The 20,980-nt window shown below is 41.3% G+C and overlaps 2 protein-coding genes across 2 annotated transcripts; both read right to left on the bottom strand.

Moving 5' to 3' along the window:
* Window positions 1–861: 861 nt before the first annotated feature.
* LOC310876166 (uncharacterized protein) lies at window positions 862–17,249 on the bottom strand (the record flags this gene model as incomplete). The annotated part of the gene is made up of 4 exons (XM_083789611.1): window positions 862–1,085; window positions 3,923–4,136; window positions 12,101–12,126; window positions 17,238–17,249. The coding sequence occupies 4 exons, from the start codon at window positions 17,247–17,249 to the stop codon at window positions 933–935; spliced, it is 405 nt and encodes a 134-aa protein (XP_083645737.1). The 3' UTR covers window positions 862–932.
* Window positions 17,250–17,392: 143 nt separating this feature from the next.
* Window positions 17,393–18,317, bottom strand: LOC310876165 (ornithine decarboxylase antizyme 1-like; the record flags this gene model as incomplete). Its single annotated transcript, XM_083789610.1, has 2 exons — window positions 17,393–18,180; window positions 18,212–18,317. 2 exons carry the CDS (start codon window positions 18,315–18,317, stop codon window positions 17,393–17,395), a joined length of 894 nt encoding a protein of 297 aa, XP_083645736.1.
* Between the last annotated feature and the right edge of the window lie 2,663 nt (window positions 18,318–20,980).

The raw sequence follows: 20,980 nt of genomic DNA, 5'->3' as shown, positions 1-20,980 counted from the left end.
GTGGACACGAAGGTGTATTTTCAGGCAAGATAATCTAGTAAAACTCTTGTCACAATGTTTACATTGGAAAGGCTTTTCTCCAGTGTGGACACGGAGGTGATCCTTCAGGTGAGTTGAGTTCCTGAAACTCTTGTCACAATGTTTACATTGGAAAGGTCTTTCTCCAGTATGGATACGCTGGTGTGCCTTCAGCTCAGATGAATTTCTGAAACTCTTGTTACAGATTTCACATTGGAATTCTCCAGTGTGGACACGGAGGTGATCCTTTAGGTCAGATGATTGTCTAAAACTCTTGCCACAGAATTCACATTGGAAAGGTTTTTCTTTAATGTGGACACGAAGGTGTGACTTCAGATGCCCAGCCAAGTGAAAACTCTTGTCACAATGTTTACATTGGAAAGGTTTTTCTCCAGTGTGGACACGAAGGTGTTGCTTCAGGAGAGTAGAGAAACTGAAACTCTTGCCACAGAATTCACATTGGAAAGGTTTTTCTCCAGTGTGGACAGGAAGGTGGCTCTTCAGATTACTTGAAGAGTAAAAACTCTTGTCACAATGTTTACATTGGAAAGGTCTTTCTCCATTGTGGACACGGAGGTGGCTCTTCAGTTCACTTGAGGCCTTGAAACTCTTGTCACAATGTTTACATTGGAAAGGTTTTTCTCCAGTGTGGACACGATTGTGCATTTTCAGACCACCTGACGAAATGAAACTCTTGTCACAATGTTTACATTGGAAAGGTCTTTCTCCAGTATGGATACGCTGGTGTACCTTCAGCTCAGATGAATTTCTGAAACTGTTGTTACAGATTTCACATTGGAATTCTCCAGCGTGGAGACGGAGGTGATCCTTTAGGTCAGATGATCGTCTAAAACTCTTGTCACAATGTTTACATTGGAAAGGCTTTTCTCCAGTGTGGACATACTGGTGCTTCTTCAGGGAACCTGAGACACTGAAACTCTTGTCACGCCATTCGTCATCATCGTCTTCACTGGTCTCCTCCCAATCATCACTGTCTTCAGTGACTTCAGTGTCAGATTCAAGTTGAACTTCAACCTCAGAGCAGTGGGAAGACATGTGCAGGATGTCTAGAAGCAGAAACATAACATTATGGTCAACACTGGATTCCTAAAATGTAAAACCATTCTTCTTCCATGTTCCATGTACTAAATGAGCTATTACCTACCAAGATAAGATTGTCTAAACCATTACCAACTACAGCTTATTACTGTTCTGATTTTTTTTAGCAAAATACAAAAAAAGTAATGTGCAGTTTTGTGTCCGGGTAGTAGAGGCTCAGCACAGGTCCATCCGGAACCGAATACCCGAGTGCCGAACCGAGAACCGAGCCAGTTCGGGCCCAAAATATTGACTTGTCCCTCGGGCATGGGCGGATCCATTCAAAATTGCCGCAGGTCTGGAATGCAGTTACCCGAAATTACCCGTGAGGATCCTAGCTTTATATAGTAAACCATTCAACTTAAAAAATAGGTTTCAAAAATAGACATGCGTTGTAATTATTACACTCTAAAGTGACAAGTCCATATTGTCTGTTGAACAGAGTCAACGAGGGCTCTCTCTCTGTCTCTGTTTGTCTCTAATGCAATCATGACGACCCCCTTGAGCGAGCGAGGTGAAGCGCAAAGCAACTAGCAATGTGGGACTACCGCGCCACCAGGCTTTCTACCTCGGAGGAAAAATGTGGGACAGTTTTGCTGTGATTGTCAACAGCGCTGGTAAGAATGTCGGTGCGCTAAAATGCACTAATATTAGCCTATATTAGCCAGTCAAATCCTTCTCGGGCCGGATCCAAAACTTTCGGGGCCGTTTCCGAAATTAGAATGTTTCTTGGATCCGTAGCGGTTCCGTTCAGATATCACCGGTCCCGTTTTGAACCGGGTCCAATTTTAAGGACCCGTGCTGCCCTCCACCGGGTAGCTCGGTCGGTAGAGCTCTCGCTTTTGGACCACAAGGTCATGGGTTCGATCCCGGGCACCGCCAACTCAGCGTATGAGTAGCACGGCTTGGTGCAGCAAGTCGTGCGGGAAGTACTGGGAGCTGATGGTAGGTGTGGCGCTCCACCTCAGAATCCATCTCCCAGGTGTCTAGCGCATTGTGACGGGGATAGCCTCCTGCGTGTTACCGGCTGATACTGACAATAAGCCACTCCCGACCTACTTCTAGTGTGAAGTAATATATTTAGTTATTTTAACACTAAAATAACTAGCAAATATTTCACCATGAAATTCTGAAACAATTTTACAAACATGATACTTCTCACCTGGACTCTGATTTGGAAGTAAATTAGTCATGCCACTCAGAGCATGACGTTATGAAACAGACGCACTTGTTCTGACAATGAAAGCTTGAAATGTGGACCGATGGAAGCTTAACAATCTCTGTAAAAGATTCCTGGAAATGTGTCTGTGAGGGGGTATTCGACTAGATTAGGCCACTAGGGGGCCACAGCTGTAGAATTATTGTGTGGGGGCGGGGCCGCACAGCATGCACGCTTTGCGCCATTTGTATTTAGGGTTTCTTCCTGGAGGCTGAACCCTTGACAGTCAAACGGGCCAATGAAATAAACAGTAATATAGTGACATCACACTATCAGCCCCTCCCCCTACAACTGCAGCTGTGGGTGCGGCTTCAGTTCAGGTTCACCAACACTTTTTGGAAAATGTTCTTCCTCCTTATATTATAATAATACCTGATGATCATGTTTTAGGGTGGAAGAAAATCGTGGCACTCCATCTTTAAAGTTGTAGTGAAATGACAAATATGTTTTTCACACTTTTAGACCATATCCGTGGTCATCATATGGGCATACATACAGTGGATGCCAAAGAAATGGGCAAATGTTTATGTTTATGTGTGTTTATATCAAAAGTCCATAAAAAAACTTGTAATTACTTCCTGAAAACTAAAACATGCGTTGTGTGTCGAGGCCCACATCGATAAAAGCCAGGGGGGCAGTCAGACAGATATTTTGTGAAGCCACTAAGGAAATCGTAGTTCATATAATGGCCTGTTGTGGCGCTGTCATTGGACCCAGAAAAACCCATAGCCCCATAGAAGTCCATGTATTTGGGCCCAACTTCACCTAGACTGTATTACCTTAATAAACATGGTCATGAATAATTTCTGCTTCCAGTCACTAGTTCAAAGTCTCATTTCTAATGTCATAATATTCTTTTTTGAAACTTATGGTCCCATTAATTAAAAAAATGACCATAAAGTCGCGTATGTTCTGAGGGGCGTGGCTACCGTTACAGTCTATGATCAGGATTCCCCTCCCACTCGAGTCAAAATAAAAACGAGAAGAAGGGGGGAAGTCCCGCCTCGTTGTCTGGGCCAGCCAATGGCCAGCTGGGCCCAAACGGAGCCAGCCAATGGCCAGCTGGGCCCAAACGGATCTAGAAAGATGGCGACTTACAGTGCAGGAATAACAGGCTTCATTTTACGTCCATGTTAGACCCGTGGAACGCTTTGTCCATATTTTTTACAGTCTATGATAAAAGCCAATAAAAATGCTCACCAGTTTGATTCCCATATCTGCTTGTCCGTCAGAACACAGGTGCTACTGATTACAGAAATCCTCCGTTTTTAATCCAATTGAAGATGACATCCAGACAGTGTATTACTCGTATTACTCAACCGAATCATCACACTAAATTACATATAGGTCGTGTACAGGTTAGAAAAACATCCCCTGGCTTTTCTGCCGTCTCTCTGTCACTTTGTAAACAAACCACTGTGCATGAGACGGACCTGTAGGACCCATAGCCTGGAGGGATGCAATGCTCCGATTGGTTCAGAAACGTCAGAGCCAGCGTTTCCAGCATAGACAAGCTGAAACTTCAAAATAAAATGCCATTTCTGTTTCACTACTCCTTTAAAGAAAGGAAGAGAACATGAAACTTACTGAGGTGTGGCTGGTCTTCAGCTTCCTGTTTAATAGAAACGTCTTCAGCTTCCTGTTCAATAGAAACGTCTTCAGCTTCCTGTTTAATACAAACGTCTTCAGCTTCCTGTTCAATAGAAACGTCTTCAGCTTCCTGTTCAATAGAAACGTCTTCAGCTTCCTGTTCAATAGAAACGTCTTCAGCTTCCTGTTCAATAGAAACGTCTTCAGCTTCCTGTTTAAGGCGAGACATGGCAGGTGAAATCATGATTTTGCAATTTTGAGATGTTGTGCTATTTTGCTTCCTAAACATGTTTTCAAAATAAACATCCAAAAATACAGATTTAGATGTTTATTTTAGCCAATGACAGCTCGTTTTGCTGACCCTCTATTTCCATGATTGGTTGTTGGTACAAAGAGGTCCAGACCTTTCCAATGATATATGGCATTATATGTTGTTGCCAAGGTTTGGATGAGATATTTTGTCTCAAAATAGTGGCTTCAAATATAACTTTTGGAATTTTACAATACAAATCTTTAAAGGGACACTTCACCCTTTTAGCAAAAAAATATATATCAATGACCTTTATAAGATTTAGAACACGTTCCTGGCGTTATTTTTTGTGTAATCTCTGGTTTTAGATATTTTAGATTATCCGATCTGCACTGACGTCAGAGCAAACTTTCCGTATTCTTTCCGGACTACATTTGTCCAAAACACTGCAGCTAGACCAGCCCCAATACACACTCGTCACGGACACTGTTCCACCTACCTACGTTGACTCCACCCCCACATGCGCTTTTGTTTGTTATTGTGTTTGTATCATGTCGCCGTCGCCGATCAGAGTAGCACCAGAGAGAATATACAAAGAAAAAACAACCTCAGAGGAGACGCTCGTCTTGCCACAAATCCCCCCCCCCCCCAGGGCTGCCGAATCAATAATGTACCGGGTAACACCACAAGTTACAACGCAGCTGTGGACGCACATGACAGATGTCTGGAAACCTACTAAAAGTAACTGGGTGGTGTGGATGGAATGTCAGGCACGAGTAAGTACATACATTGTAGTATTGTAGCTATGTTGACAACTTCTAGGCTACTGTGTCTTTTGGGTACACGTATGCTAAAGTAACCAATCAGCAGCTAACGCTAATGTTGCCTTTTCTAATATAGATAATATAATACGAAAATAAAACGATACATTTGGACAACAGAAAGTCTGAGAAACTGTTTTAATTATAGTGCACTAAACCATTACGCACCAGGCCTCATACAGCTGTAGTAGCTTCTTATTTTGTTTTTGGTAAAAACCTTTTTTTATACTCTATCTGAGGCGCTTTCCTTTACAACGGTGGAAATGGCCTGGGTTCTATAGTCTATACTATCTACTCAGCTTATATGGTTATATACATGTAGAAAAAGTATCTGAAAGAAATAAACAATTCTAAATCTGACTATTGCAAAGAGTTATGCAAACAACAGTGCAACGTATTATGCAAACAAAGTAAATTAAATGGCACCAATTCACAGTACAGTAGCCTAGTGCATCCATGGGACCCCCTGCAGTTCCACGGATGGGTCCATTATCAATAATCAAAAAGTTAGTCAATCTGTAAATTAGCCTTGCTGAACAAAAAAAAAAAAAGTAAACACTTGAATATATAGGAGTCATACATTTATAGCTGCATAGAAAATATGTAATGAAAAATGTGCAAATGTTGCAGTATACATAGAATATTATTTTATTTGAATACAATCCTAGTTTCATATGAAAGACATTGCTAACAAGTTGTTTTTCTGTTTTTCATTCAGACCAGTGAATGTGGAGGCCGATGACGGGTGATGACAGCTCCTTCCTTGACAGACATACTGTATGGAGGTCATAGCCGGATGTCAGGGGAATGCCTGAAATCCACCTGCAATCAAGCTTTATCACTTCTATCTTCCTTCCTGTATAATACATTTTGTAACTGCAAATCATTTCACCTATTGTTCTCCTCTAAACTTACAAACTGACAATAACTAAACCAGATATTTTATACAAAGAAAGTGGCTATCATCACTGTTATACACTGATTTGGTAGAACATTGTGGCATTGTGGCATACACGCTTTATATTTGCTTACACATTACAATTTGAGGAACCAAAAGCATAGACAGAATGTTACTATTGTTTACGTCTAGGTGTGCCAATTGAAATGGAAATGAATGGAGATTTTTGCATACTCTCATTCTAATGCACTGCTTTTAGAGAACATTCTTGTGGAAATGTGGAAGTAAAAAGAAAAAAAAGTACTGCATTACTGTGTCCTTTTCCATTGTAAGATGCAACCAATGTTATTTGTCAACCCATGAAATTGATATTAGTGATAAATATTGAACTCCAGCTAGAAGCTTTGTAAGCATTCAATACAGCATACAGTATATAGCTGGACAGATTTTTACTCTTCACATGTTTTCACTGATAACATGGACTAATATTTTTACACTGGTATCAGACATGGCCAAATGAATCCTGGGCCAAATGAGACTATTATCAGACCATTTCTAATGAAGATAACCCTTCACATTACAGTGTCAGTGCCACAGCTGAATGCTAGCAAATGTCAAACTGAAACAGTTGAATTACTGGTAAAGTAATAAATGTACAGTAGGCCTACTTATTATAGCCTATGCATACCTTCAATGAATTGAAACCAAAATGTGAAGCTCAGTTATATTTACAGAAACAAAAGAAAAATATATTATTGCAGCTGGGATGTTATAGCTGCAAAGACTTCCTCGAATCCGAAGACGGTTTCCAGCACCAAATCTCCTTGCAGTCAGAAGTTCTCAGAACCCACTCGAGAAAGTGTCTGTAGGCAACCCAACCAAGCGATTTTGACTGAAAGATATAATTGACAATAAAAGTATAAAACAGACGTGATTATAGTTCGGTAAACTATAGCTAATATAGTTATAGTAACATATAGACCGGGATATTTCCGATATTCCACTAATATGACAGCTCGAAAAAGACAGCAGTGGAGTATAATTGACTCTTCAGTTACAGTAATATACACACCGCTACCTAAAGTAGCCTAATATTGACATGTACAACGAACACTTACACTGGGTTGAATATCAATTCGGACGCTATACAATTACAAGATAGCATATCAAGTCTCTAGATCAAACAAGCCTGTTTCATTCTTGCCTCTCTTACTTCAAGAACGGACGATTAAAGCATTACTCAAGCTGCTTACACTTTATTCACATAACATATAACATAGCATGTTTACAGTCTGGTTCATCTGTCACGACGTTCACTGCTGCCCTGGTGTCTAACATGCGTGCGGAAACACGTAGCCAACTAACAATCATAATTGTTACAAAGCCTGAGATTTATTCCGTCGTAGATGTATTTGTCGATTCTGACATGTCATAATCGATATCTACGAGAGTCTAAATCCTACTATCCTAGGCAACAAACCATTTAGCCCCGCTCGCGAGTCGCAACCTACGTAAAGTTTCTGACATTGTCATCCAACTGTCAGAAACTTTACGTAGGGTTCCAAGCGGGGCTACAAACCAATGCACTCGGATAAGGACCACGGTTAGCTTGGTTTAGCATACACAAAAGACAACGTAAGAAGTTGACAACAGCTATACAATACTACATTTGTAGCAATATAGGCCTACTTACTCGTGACAGACAATATTCCATCGACACGGTTCTGGACCAAGCGTCCAAAGCAGTTGTTTTCTCTGTATACTCTCTCTTGTGCTGCGACATGAGTCAACGTAGGTAGGTGGAACAGTGTCCGTGACGAGTGTGTATTGGGGCTGGTCTAGCTGCAGTGTTTACAGAGACAAATGTAGTCCGGAAAGAATACGGAAAGTTTGCTCTGACGTCAGTGCAGATCGGATAATCTAAAATATCTAAACCCAGAGATTACACAAAAAATAACGCCAGGAAAGTGTTCTAAATCTTATAAAGGTCATTGATATATATTTTTTTGCTAAAAGGGTGAAGTGTCCCTTTAAAGGCCGTTTTCTCAAAATGAGTTTTCCTCATACCTGGGACAAAATAAAATCTCCACTTCAGTTGCACTCACATACACCAAACTTTCCAGTCTTATTCATAATTATATTCTGCAGAAGTTTACAGAATGGTTTGTTGATATATCATTCATAGCCTGATTTACATCACATTTTATTAAATGAGTGCATATAATGCCTAATTTGCATATTTAAACATATCATTTCAGAAAACTTGTAATACAAAAAAATCTTAGTGTTAATATAAGTAATCAACTGGAGAAGTTTCATTGTGATAGCTATATAGAGCGTCGCAGTCCCTCCCCCTTTCAGAACAACGAGTGGCCCAGGAAATGAAACCCAGTGCATTTTTCCCATAGGCATTTCTTAAAGTATTTATTTAAAGACGGTTACGCCGCGGACAAAGCCAACTCGGATCGTGACAAATCATGACAATGAACACAATGTTTTGGGCCGATCAAATAATTTATAAGAAGAAAAACAAAACAAATAGTGTTGTCTCCTGCCTTTATTTTCTTCTTTTTAATGATTTGATCGGCCCAAGATATTGTGTTCATTGTCGTGATTTGTCAGTTGTCACGATCAGAGTTGGCTTTGTCCGCGGCGTAACCGTCTTTAAATAAATACTTTAAGAAATGCCTATGAGGAAAATTAACGGCGATTTATTTTCCGGGTCTCTCGAGGGGGCGGGACTGCGACGCTCTCTTAAGGCTCATTCATAGTCTGGCTTTTCGGTGGCGAGATGACCACCCACCGGAGCTGAAATAACGTGGTCTTTTCTTCCCTGGCGGATCTCGAAGCGACAAATCATCTGTGCATTTATTTGCAACTGTTTTATTTCATTTATAATAAAACTATTCATTTGCAATAGTATTACTAATCCGATTAATTGTATCACCGCCAGGCCCAGCTCATGACGTTAGGAGAGGAATCAGTTGCTTGCTGTAGAATATATATTTGCGAGATTATCACAAACGTAGGCTAAATACATGCATGTGAGACACATTAACCCTCTAAGACCCAGCGTTGCTTTATAGCAACAATTTTATTTTAATTAATTACTTAACGTCATCAGTGATGTTCATTGCAATGCCATTGGTCATGATATTTGCATACAAATACCCCCCACAGAGGCTGAAATTCACACAAATAAAAAACTTCTGGACTTCTGGAACATTTTTAACCTATGACTTTTGACCTTTAACCCCAATAAAAGTAAGTAAAATAATTGTAATATAATTATGTTTTTTTTTAGATTAGAATGTCTAAAACATGTTTTATTCATTATTGTGAAAGATATCCCCCAAATGTAAATTATTAATTTATTATATTATTATACAATTATTATATTTTTTTCATCAAACTTTATTTTTGTATACATATTTTTTAGTCTTAGTCCTAGTAGTACAAAGTAGTAGTAAGGTTGAAATCTATTTTTTGCAAGTAGAAATTAATGCGGGTCTTAGAGGGTTGGTGTCACGGACATATGTTTTATTAATATTAATTATTTCCTGCCATAAAATATGTTATCTAACATTATTTAATTGAATTGCGATAAAACTTCATTATGTAGGCCTAGATAGTAATTTATTGGAATTGGACTGCTGTTTCACACCAAACGTATTGTGAGCAGAGCTTGTAGATCGGCTACTTTTGGTAATAAGTACCCGATCTACAATCTCACAACACGGACGTCGCTTATAGATCGGCTATTTTTGCCGTATCCCCCCTAATGCTTAGCGGGGGTTCATGTAGTTAACCCATTTTGAGCGGGAACCCATTTGGTTGTTACATACATTATGTTATAATTTAGCTATTGAAAAATAGCAGATCTACAAGCTCAACTTGTAGGTCTGCTATTTTTGAAAAATCGTTAAAATGTGCCTCAAATCTTTCAGAAAATTGTCATGATTTAGAAAACATTAATTTAAAATTTCGACGTCGGGCCTGAATTTTTTTGCAAAAAGGGTGAAGTGTCCCTTTAATCATGCTGCTGATGTTTTCATATTGTCAAGGTGGTGCACATATTGCTGGATAATGGATATATATATCTATTGATAATAATCATAGGCCTACAGTATGTTATTATGTTATGCTATTTTTTCATTCATCACTTTCTTTATTCATCCATAAATGTAAAAATAATTTAACAAAGTGTCCTTGTCAGGGAGGTGACTCTTTACGACAGCCTGCAGTCACTTATTTGATACAGTCTGTTCCTTTAGTTTTATTTGATACAGTCTGTTCCTTTAGTTTTATTTGATACGGTCTGTTCCTTTAGTTTTATTTGATACGGTCTGTTCCTTTAGTTTTATTTGATACGGTCTGTTCCTTTAGTTTTATTTGATACGGTCTGTTCCTTTAGTTTTATTTGATACAGTCTGTTCCTTTAGTTTTATTTGATACGGTCTGTTCCTTTAGTTTTATTTGATACAGTCTGTTCCTTTAGTTTTATTTGATACAGTCTGTTCCTTTAGTTTTATTTGATACAGTCTGTTCCTTTAGTTTTATTTGATACAGTCTGTTCCTTTAGTTTTATTTGATACGGTCTGTTCCTTTAGTTTTATTTGATACGGTCTGTTCCTTTAGTTTTATTTGATACAGTCTGTTCCTTTAGTTTTATTTGATACAGTCTGTTCCTTTAGTTTTATTTGATACGGTCTGTTCCTTTAGTTTTATTTGATACAGTCTGTTCCTTTAGTTTTATTTGATACAGTCTGTTCCTTTAGTTTTATTTGATACAGTCTGTTCCTTTAGTTTTATTTGATACAGTCTGTTCCTTTAGTTTTATTTGATACAGTCTGTTCCTTTAGTTTTATTTGATACAGTCTGTTCCTTTAGTTTTATTTGATACAGTCTGTTCCTTTAGTTTTATTTGATACAGTCTGTTCCTTTAGTTTTATTTGATACAGTCTGTTCCTTTAGTTTTATTTGATACAGTCTGTTCCTTTAGTTTTATTTGATACAGTCTGTTCCTTTAGTTTTATTTGATACAGTCTGTTCCTTTAGTTTTATTTGATACAGTCTGTTCCTTTAGTTTTATTTGATACAGTCTGTTCCTTTAGTTTTATTTGATACAGTCTGTTCCTTTAGTTTTATTTGATACAGTCTGTTCCTTTAGTTTTATTTGATACAGTCTGTTCCTTTAGTTTTATTTGATACAGTCTGTTCCTTTAGTTTTATTTGATACAGTCTGTTCCTTTAGTTTTATTTGATACAGTCTGTTCCTTTAGTTTTATTTGATACAGTCTGTTCCTTTAGTTTTATTTGATACAGTCTGTTCCTTTAGTTTTATTTGATACAGTCTGTTCCTTTAGTTTTATTTGATACAGTCTGTTCCTTTAGTTTTGACTGGTTTCTTGTAGTCAGTCGATTCTTATATCTCTCATATCCAAATGAGTGAAACGGCCGGGATGATTTGTTTATTTTATTTTTAAACAGTTCTTATATGAGGCGATCTGAAAAAAAAAAAAACCCCTATGGGGATTACAAGGCAAATAAAAAGTACATGAACCCGCAGACCTATAGCGCCCTCTACCGATATTGTCAGACTCGGTGCTCCTTATACAGGGAGTATGGAGCACCGAAGTCTGACGTCACTTTCAGTAGAGGGCGTCAGTCCCCAGGTTCATGTATTTGTTTAGTTGCATTGAAATCCCCATTGAGGCGATTTTAGATCGCCTCATATAACAACTGTGTTTGAAAAATAAACATGTCACCCCGGCCGCTTCACTCATAGGGATATAAATAATCAACTGACTGAGAGAAAACGCTAACGTTACTGCTACTGAATTAGTTCGATTTTCGCTAGAAGCAGACTGTATCATAATATGAGTACAGACACACCTCCCTGACAATAACGCAGAGACAGCTTGTTTATTTTTGAACCACAACGCTTATAGTAGACGATATTAAGATCACCCCATGTTATTCTCCATAGAGAAATTACTTCCGCGAACCAGGGGAATCGAAGGGATGAGCGAGTTACGTCAGGACTTCGGTGCTCTATTGTCCGAAATGATCACTATTAGAGTCAACGGAGTCTGGATCCCCGTATGGGGAGTAGGGAACAACCCTAGCAATTCGAACGCAGCCCCAGACTATGAACAACGCTTAAGTTAACTTGTTTTCCTAGTTATTCACCTGTAGTGTCTCACCTGAATATAAATGTCCCTGGCTGAGTCTGGAGAGTTCATCTTCACCTGGGAGTGATGCATCATGGGTATTGTAGTTCTTATGAGTCTGCAGAGTTCGTCTTCACCTGCAGTCTGGACTCCGGTCTGAAATCAAGTGAATAAGGAAGGACTTTAATAACCGGAGACCTATAGTCCGGCATCCGGGGGTGGGGAGTGGGAAATGTGTTTTAGTTGGCCTTAAAATATTGCCTATAATTAATGAGTCCACTTGCTGACCGGCTGTCGGTATTGAGAAATCTATTTTGTAGGGGTTTGTATGTGAACATACCATTACCTATATACGGCAAAATGTTGCATGATGTGCCATGTGTGTTCAAAAGGGGGTTTCCATGATTCTGAATCAATTCCAAGCATTAGATTTGGGCTTTAGATTCCTTGGGCTAAAAACAGCCATAGCCGTCATCATGAACGACGCATTGACGCAGCATTGGGCACAATGCTGTTTTTAGCCCAAGGAGTGTTTATTGTGGATGGAATGGATTCAGAATTGCCTTAAATAGGTGGTTAATGGTATGGGTCACATATACAGTATCCCCCATAAACAACAATTGACAATACAACAAATACACAAGGAACAATGGTGTAAACTTTACACCATTGTTCCTTGTGTATTGTTGTATTGGTTACTTTCACCTAGCAGATCTACAAGCTCATATCGCGCCACCGAGTGGCGCGATACGAGCTTGTAGGTCTGCTATTTTTGAAAAATCGAAGAGCGACTGACATTTTTTAGAATCTGATCTCAGGTCAGAATGGGTTCATCAGACCAGTGTGTGTCCGGCGGAAACCTCGTATGAATCTGATCTCAGGTCAGAATGGGTTAATGTTCTGCCTCAGTTCAAGCAGCAGGGGGCGTACAGTGCTACCCTTTCTGTGAGTGTAAACTGTAACAAGTAGGGATGGGAGATCATATTATTTGATCACATAGCCAGCCTCTATTTGACCTCGGTGAGGAGAGTGATCTAACCCATTCTGACCTGAGATCAGATTCATAACGAGGTTTCCGCCGGACACACACTGGTTTGATTAACCCATTCTGAACCTGAGATCAGATTCTAGAAATGTCACAGTCGTTCTTCGATTTTTCAAAAATAGCAGACCTACAAGCTCGTATCGCGCCACTCGGTGGCGCGATATGAGCTTGTAGATCTGCTATTTTTCAATAGCTAAAGCATAACATGATGCCGACACCAAAATGGGTGCCCGGTCAGAATGGGCTAATTAGGGCTAGGGATGCACCGATCCGATACTCGTATCGGAGATCGGCGCCGATCCAGGCTAAAATTCTAGATCGGGTATCGGATCGGTGGCCGATCCATTATCCGATCCGATCCGATAATTATGTGTAATTTCAGTATGAATGTGGAATGCAGCCAGGCTAGCCTGCGCACACATTAACCTGGTCTAATTGTTGCACAGTTATTTAATAAATAATTCAGTGCATTTATATCTGTGTTTGTTACATTTTGTTTTACAAAGTTGGGAAAGTAATGTTTAAGTCAAGCCTTGATGTTGCCTTACACAAAATAATGATTCCAGACTCCACACAGTGAGGCATACAGCTTAATAGGTTATTACGTTTCTTTGTGGGGGGGATCGGATCGGTACTCTGTATCGGCAGATACTGGACCCCCATGTATCCAAATCGGTATCCAATGCCAAAAAGCCGGATCGGTGCATCCCTAGTAACAAGTAGGGATGGAAGATCATATTATTTGATCACATAGCCAGCCTCTATTTGACCACGGTGAGGAGAGTGATCTAATTAGGGCTGCTCAATTCATTACTATTTTAATTAAAGATTCCAACAAGTGTGTGTGCGCACGCGTGAGGCTGAAGCTGGGGTTATCCTGAGTGAATGCCCCCTTTCTGAAACCAGCTCCTCGCCACTCGCCCTACACACTTGCCCTCGATATGCGCGTTCAACGCGAGGCTGCGCCATATTAAGTGTCGTCCGAAAACCAAGCAGCCTTGAGTGGAAGTGGCTTATAAAGCCCTCAAGAGCGAGTCTGTGCCGATCTAGACTCCATTGCCTTGTGCAGCCCTGCTCTCTGTCCGCATGGAAACCGCCACCTACAAATGTAAGTGCCACCACAAATAAATGCTAAATAAACTCCTCCTAAACAATCTTCATCTGATGCAGAATAGACAACGCTCCAACTGATGTTCACAAGGGCTCTTTATTTACCCCACCGTGAAAAAACTATAAATGAAACCACACAAACAAAACAACTTTTTACACAATGATTTATAAACACCATGGATGTAGATGACATGTCATTTTTGACAGTCACGCTGTATTTCCTTTTCCCATATTAATGACATTAATAATATTAATGGGTGTTTTGGTGGCACATAAACCAAGAACAAATATTCTTAAATATTCTATAGAGCAGTAATAGGTTGGAATGCACTACTAAAGTGTATAACCAATACAAATACAAAATTCATCTTTAAAATCAAGTTAATAGAACACCTTATGTAAATCATACTGCAGTAACCCTGGGAAAATAATAATTCAAATGTATAATGTGTTGAAAGTGATTTTTTGCTATGTTTTTCTTATTTTATATTTTATTTTACTATGTTTTATTTTGAGTTAGTGTTTGTAAACAATTGTAAGTATTGCCTTTGTTAAATGTTAAATGTTTGTCTGTGTCGGACCCCAGGAAGACTAGCTTTAGTCAAGGCAAAAGCTAATGGGGATCCTTATAAACAATAAACATCCACATGTCACACAAACATACACGATGCAATGCAATCTAACTGTACAAACAAAATGCATGATGGTAACCATGGCAACGAAGGGTGTCTGTTTCCTGTTTCTGCACAAGGAGGGCGAGTGTATTTCCAATTTATTTTTTATACCCAGCACCCTAATCAAGGGAACTAGATTCAGCTGGAGGGGCACTTCCTGACGAGGGAACCTCCCGAGAGTCAAGGGACTGCTTTCAGAAAGGGCCCATGGCTCTGCCCCCCACCTCTCTCTCAGAGCCACGTAGCCAAGAGAACTATCTCCCTTTGGAGGAGCGACTTACAATATTATTACTGCTGCTAGTATTAACTACTGCTTGTTTATAACAAGTTACAATATTATTACTGCTGCTAGTATTAACTACTGCGTGTTTATAACAAGTTACAATATTATTACTGCTGCTAGTATTAACTACTGCTTGTTTATAACAGGTTACAATATTATTACTGCTGCTAGTATTAACTACTGCTTGTTTAGCCTTAGGATCATTTATAACTAACAAGCAGATATGAGAGAAATACTCGTCGTGTTGTTCCATGTTAAAAGATGAGTCAATAATATAAAAGATAAATGTAGTAAAAACAAGGTGAATCAGTTCATCTTACCTGCTGCGTTTCAGCGTTGAGCTGCTTAACGACCACACTGTTTTCAAACCTTTTACTATTATTATTATTATTATTATTATTATTGTGTTTTCAAACAACGCTGCTAACAGGCTAAAAGCTAGCTGTGTGTGAACGCACATAGGCCTACTGTGCAAGGGCTGTGCGCATGAGCACTAGCTCTTTAAGACAGAGTTACGACAACTCTGTTGACGTCACGGGGCTTCAGTCCAATGGCGGCTCTTCTACATAGACTTCTATTGAAAAGGGACATCCGGGAGTTTACGGAATGCATTGGAGTCTATGGGCTCGCGCGAGAACATGAACCACGTGACCAGGCTGTTTTCTGCCCCCTCAATGTCGTAACTCTCTGTGGCTCTGCCCTGCTGGAGCCTGGAGCGTGCACGGTGCACGTACCATGAACGGTCACTAGGGGGAGCCATAGTACAGTGTAATACAGTGGGGAGCAGCTATGGAACAGTTCATAGACCATTTGGAAGCACTCGTTTTCTAAAGCAATTAAGGTCCTGCTGCCAAAGCAAAGTAAGCCAAGTTCTTTGTTTACCCAGGGAAGTGGACTAAGCTGAGTGATAACTAACGAGCGCTTCCAAACCCCAGCACTTGGAAAAAGAATCACCTGCAAGTACACAAAGACCCCTTTTCCACCGGTTGGTTCCCAATGGGAACCGGTGCAGTTCTTTTTGGTTTTTAGTCCATGAGCCAGAGCTCCATAATTGGTGGGCAAACTATACCCTATATTAAATTGTTTATAGGATCAATACAAGTAAATTAATACATGATAACCCTTCCACAGTATAGTAGCTTTTTCATATTTTTGAGTATTGCATATTTTTCCTACATAATGCCTCATTTGCCTATTTAAAAATGTAAAATTTGTAATACAATAAATCATTGTCTTCGTGTAAGTACTCAATTGGGGAAGTTTCATGGAGATAACAATCTAATATAGGTATGGTTTTGCACACTCAATTCATAATTAATGTTTCAATGTTGGAGCTCTGGCTCATGGACTAAGAACCACAAAGAACTGAACCGGTTCCCACTGGGAACCAACCGGTGGAAAAGGGGCCACAGTAGCTCATAACATGTATTACATGTTACATGTGTTACATGTATTTTTCAGAATGGACAAAATTATTATAATTTTTCAATACAGAATGAGATCATATCGACATCGGTAATATCGGTTATCGGCCATAACAGCAATTAATTAATTAATTATTATATATATTATCATCGGCACATCCCTAGTTTACAACACTGATGATGATCACACTCATGTGAATTGAGGAGCGCTCTTATCATACATCAGCCAATCGTGTCACATTCCGTGCTATGCACGCACGTGCGCACACGCACGCACACACACAATGTGCATAGAAGGGACAAGCGCTCATTAACCAAAAGGTTTGAAAAAAATAATAAGTGTATTGACTTCCTTGGCCTGCTGGTGGTACAATATATAGGCGTGACAAGTGCACACAAATCAGAGGGAGTTACATGTCCATATGCGGGCCAAAACTGTGGCGCGGACAATATGTCAAAAACTCCACATTTGGCTACAAACACGTATAATCTTTCTTGATCATCTCACTGCCGCGGTGCTTTGGTGCTTTGGCGTGACTGAGAATAACAGAACTCACAAGATGAATGAAATATTCACACACCCCCTTGAGGAAAAAAAAAATTACAATAAAAAATATTCAGCACTCTACTGTACCTTCCTTGGCATAGTCTCAAAGATGTGGGATGCGGACAGTAGCCTGGCAGGACACTGATGTTGGATAGGAGAGTGTGGAGGGCAGCGATTCAGGCGGTGTTGGTGTTGGCTAGACCTCACTCTCTCTCGCAGCAGAGAAAAAGTCAAACACTAGCTCATCGGAGATGGGGCTCATCATCATCATCTTCATCGGAGGAGTCTGCTGGCTCGATGCTGTACGCCATGAAGAAGGCGTCGGGGTGGGCGGGGGCGAGGGGATGCTCCGGCGACACCACCCGGAAGCCCATGAAGCCGAAGGTTCTCAGCAGGACGGCTCTGTCGCGACGCTTCCTGTGGAAACAGACGAACACCTGGTCCTTCCGCAGATGCTCCTCCGCAAACTCCAGCAGGAGCACCAGGCTGTCCTTGCTGCCCTCGGGCAGCGGCCCCGGGGGGATCTCCACGTAGAGGTTCCCGCCCTTCAGCGCCGCCCTCCAGACGCAGCGCCGCTTGCTGGCTCCGCCTCCCGCGCGGCAGTAAGGCGCGAAGAGCAGGCAACGCATTCGGCAGTCGGCGGGCGGGGGATTCTCCAGCACCAGCAGCTTGGCGTCGGAGTAGAACAGCTCGGGCGAAGAAAGGCATCCGTCACCGCGCTGTTTGTCGTCGGGCTGATCGTCGTGTCGGCCACCTGGGGTGGTCAGCGGGGTGTCAGGAGCACCGCAGGGGCCTGGGACCGAGCTTACTGCATGGGAGGGGGTGACTGGAGGGCCACAGAGGCCCCAGACCGGGCTTACTGCATGGGAGGGGGTGACTGGAGGGCCACAGAGGCCCCAGACCGGGCTCACTGCATGGGAGGTGGTGACTGGAGGGCCACAGAGGCCCCAGACCGGGCTTACGGCGTGGGGGACGTCAGGAGCACCACAGAGGCCCCGGACCGGGCCTGCTACAGTGGGGGGTGGACCTCCTGTCGGACCGGGACGAGGAGGTCCGTGCACCTTCGGGTTTACTGCTCTGTTCGGTCAACGACGACATCATGGGCGGGTCTTTCTTTCGTATGAAACAGTGGCTGTTCAATATCGTCTGCAGGTTGGAGTTAATCATGTGGTATAGATAGTCTTTCTTCTGGAGTCGAACAGTCGCAGCTTTGAGTTTTGTTGTTTCTTCAAGGCACTATTTACTTATATAGAGGCTATACGCACGCCGCAGCGAGTGATGTCATCGTGATGTCACTGGCGCGTCGGTGTCGTGTCACGAATGTCCCGCCTCCTCATTATTTTCGAGACTATCTGCATGTCTCAGCCAATCCGCACCATCAGAATGGCGGTGGGGTTTCTGAGGACAGCTCGATTTGGAATCAGGCTCACCTCGCCTTTCGCATGAGCAACCTTTCCAAGGACCAGTTGTACCTGTCTGTGTACGTTTAATGCCCATATATGGAGATTTCTGTCTGTGACCCTTTATGCCTAAATAGCCAACAGCCTTATATGGGATTTGCGGATTTATCGATATATCGACGAATCCGCAATACACCGAGTTTTCATTCGATCAGTCAAACCTTTCTTGAGATTCGTGACGGACAGACAGATATAGGCCTACAAAAACACACATTTTATCCCTCCTATATACAGGTTTAATGTTTGTTTTTTGTTCAATGTTTGTTTTAAAAACGCAAAATTGTCATACTGTCCCTACCACAAACATTAAATGCCATTAACAATATAAAGAGAATTTAATGTTTGTGTTTTGCACCGTTTGTTTCACATCACCATTACATCACCATATCAACATGAGTTAGACTTTAATATATTAGCGATGCTCACTTCACACGGGTGTGATCTTTTACATTTAACCTTGAGTTAATCAGTAAAAACACATCATAGCAGTATGTATATATATACATATATATATATAGTATATATACAGTACATGGAGGGGAGTCAGACGAGTGTTGACTGAAGAAGGACGTTGAATGAAACCAAAACGAGCGCGCCTCAACACAACTGGGTTGAATATGTCTTGTTTTCCGTTGAATGAAACCAAAACGAGCGCGCCTCAACACAACTGGGTTGAATATGTCTTGTTTTCCGTTGAATGTCTTGTTTGTTTTCAGTTGAATATGTCTTGTTTTCCTAGTAGTCCATCTTCGTTATTTCTTGCTTGTTTAATATCAAAATATTCTGTAGGCTATAATACACTGCAGTGTTTTTATGTGTTTTCTTAAGCAATTGATTAATGTACTCGTCCTCATTTCGATCAGGGCTTCAGTCTCCTCATTCGACCACGTCTATCCACGGTAACGGGACATTTTTGCGCTTTGTAAAATATACCTCCTCCGTCTCCAACTGTGTTCAGCTGCTGAAAATGCGCAGCAGGATTCGTTTTAACCGCAGCAAAGCTCTCTGGTGTGAATGTGACCTTAATCTAGTCTACCAGTGCATGACTAGTTTTGAATAAACTAGAAATACAAGGAAATGACACAGGGAGAAATCAACTTTTAACGACCGCCAGACAGGAGTTTTCATGTTGCACGGTCAGACTACGGTCATTAGTATTATTGCATCACGTGGGTGGGTCAGTTGTGTAACTTTCACGACGTTAAGCTGTGTACATCTTCAACAACACAGCCATGGCGTTAAGCTGTGTATATGTTCAACAACACAGCCATGGCGTTAAGCTGTGTATATGTTCAACAACACAGCCATGGCGTTAAGCTGTGTATATGTTCAACAACACAGCCATGGCGTTAAGCTGTGTATATGTTCAACAACACAGCCATGGCGTTAAGCTGTGTATATGTTCAACAACACAGCCATGGCGTTAAGCTGTGTATATGTTCCACAACACAGCCATGACGTTAAGCTGTGTATATGTTCCACAACACAGCCATGACGTTAACCTGTGTGTGTGTTCCACAACACAGCCATGACGTTAACCTGTGTATATGTTCCACAACACAGCCATGGCGTTAAGCTGTGTGTGTGTGTTCAACAACACAGCCATGGCGTTAAGCTGTGTATATGTTCAACAACACAGCCATGGCGTTAGGCTGTGTACATCTTCAACAACACAGCCATGGCGTTAAGCTGTGTGTGTGTTCAACAACACAGCCATGGCGTTAAGCTGTGTATATGTTCAACAACACAGCCATGGCGTTAAGCTGTGTATATGTTCAACAACACAGCCATGGCGTTAAGCTGTGTATATGTTCCACAACACAGCCATGGCGTTAAGCTGTGTGTGTGTGTTCAACAACACAGCCATGGCGTTAAGCTGTGTATATGTTCAACAACACAGCCATGGCGTTAACCTGTGTATATGTTCAACAACACAGCCATGGCGTTAAGCTGTGTAGGCCTATATCTAATATAATAACACGACAGCTATGAGGTGGCGAAAGCTTGCTAGGAGATTAGATTGGCATTGGACAATCGCTTTATGGGGTGCGGGGTAATTGCCTTTTTTCAGGACCAAGGATGGTAACTGGTGCATTTATATAGCGCCTTTATCCAAGGCGCTTTACATAGATTGTGCATTACATTCACCCATTCACACACACATTCACACACCGATGGCGGCGGAAACCATGCAAGGCACCAACCAGCACATCGGGAGCAATTAGGGGTCCAGTGCCTTGCTCAAAGACACTTCCGGGTCCTTCGGGGAGCCCAGGTTCGAACCGGCAACCTTGCGGTTACCATCCGGCCACCACTCTACCCCTGATCCACCGGCGCCGGCATCTGTCTTCATGGATGCGTAGCGGCGCA

This window comes from Protomyctophum parallelum (assembly GCF_964188405.1).
Source record: "Protomyctophum parallelum genome assembly, chromosome: 18".
NCBI lineage: Eukaryota > Metazoa > Chordata > Actinopteri > Myctophiformes > Myctophidae > Protomyctophum > Protomyctophum parallelum.
This window is presented reverse-complemented; position numbering and strand designations above follow the sequence as displayed.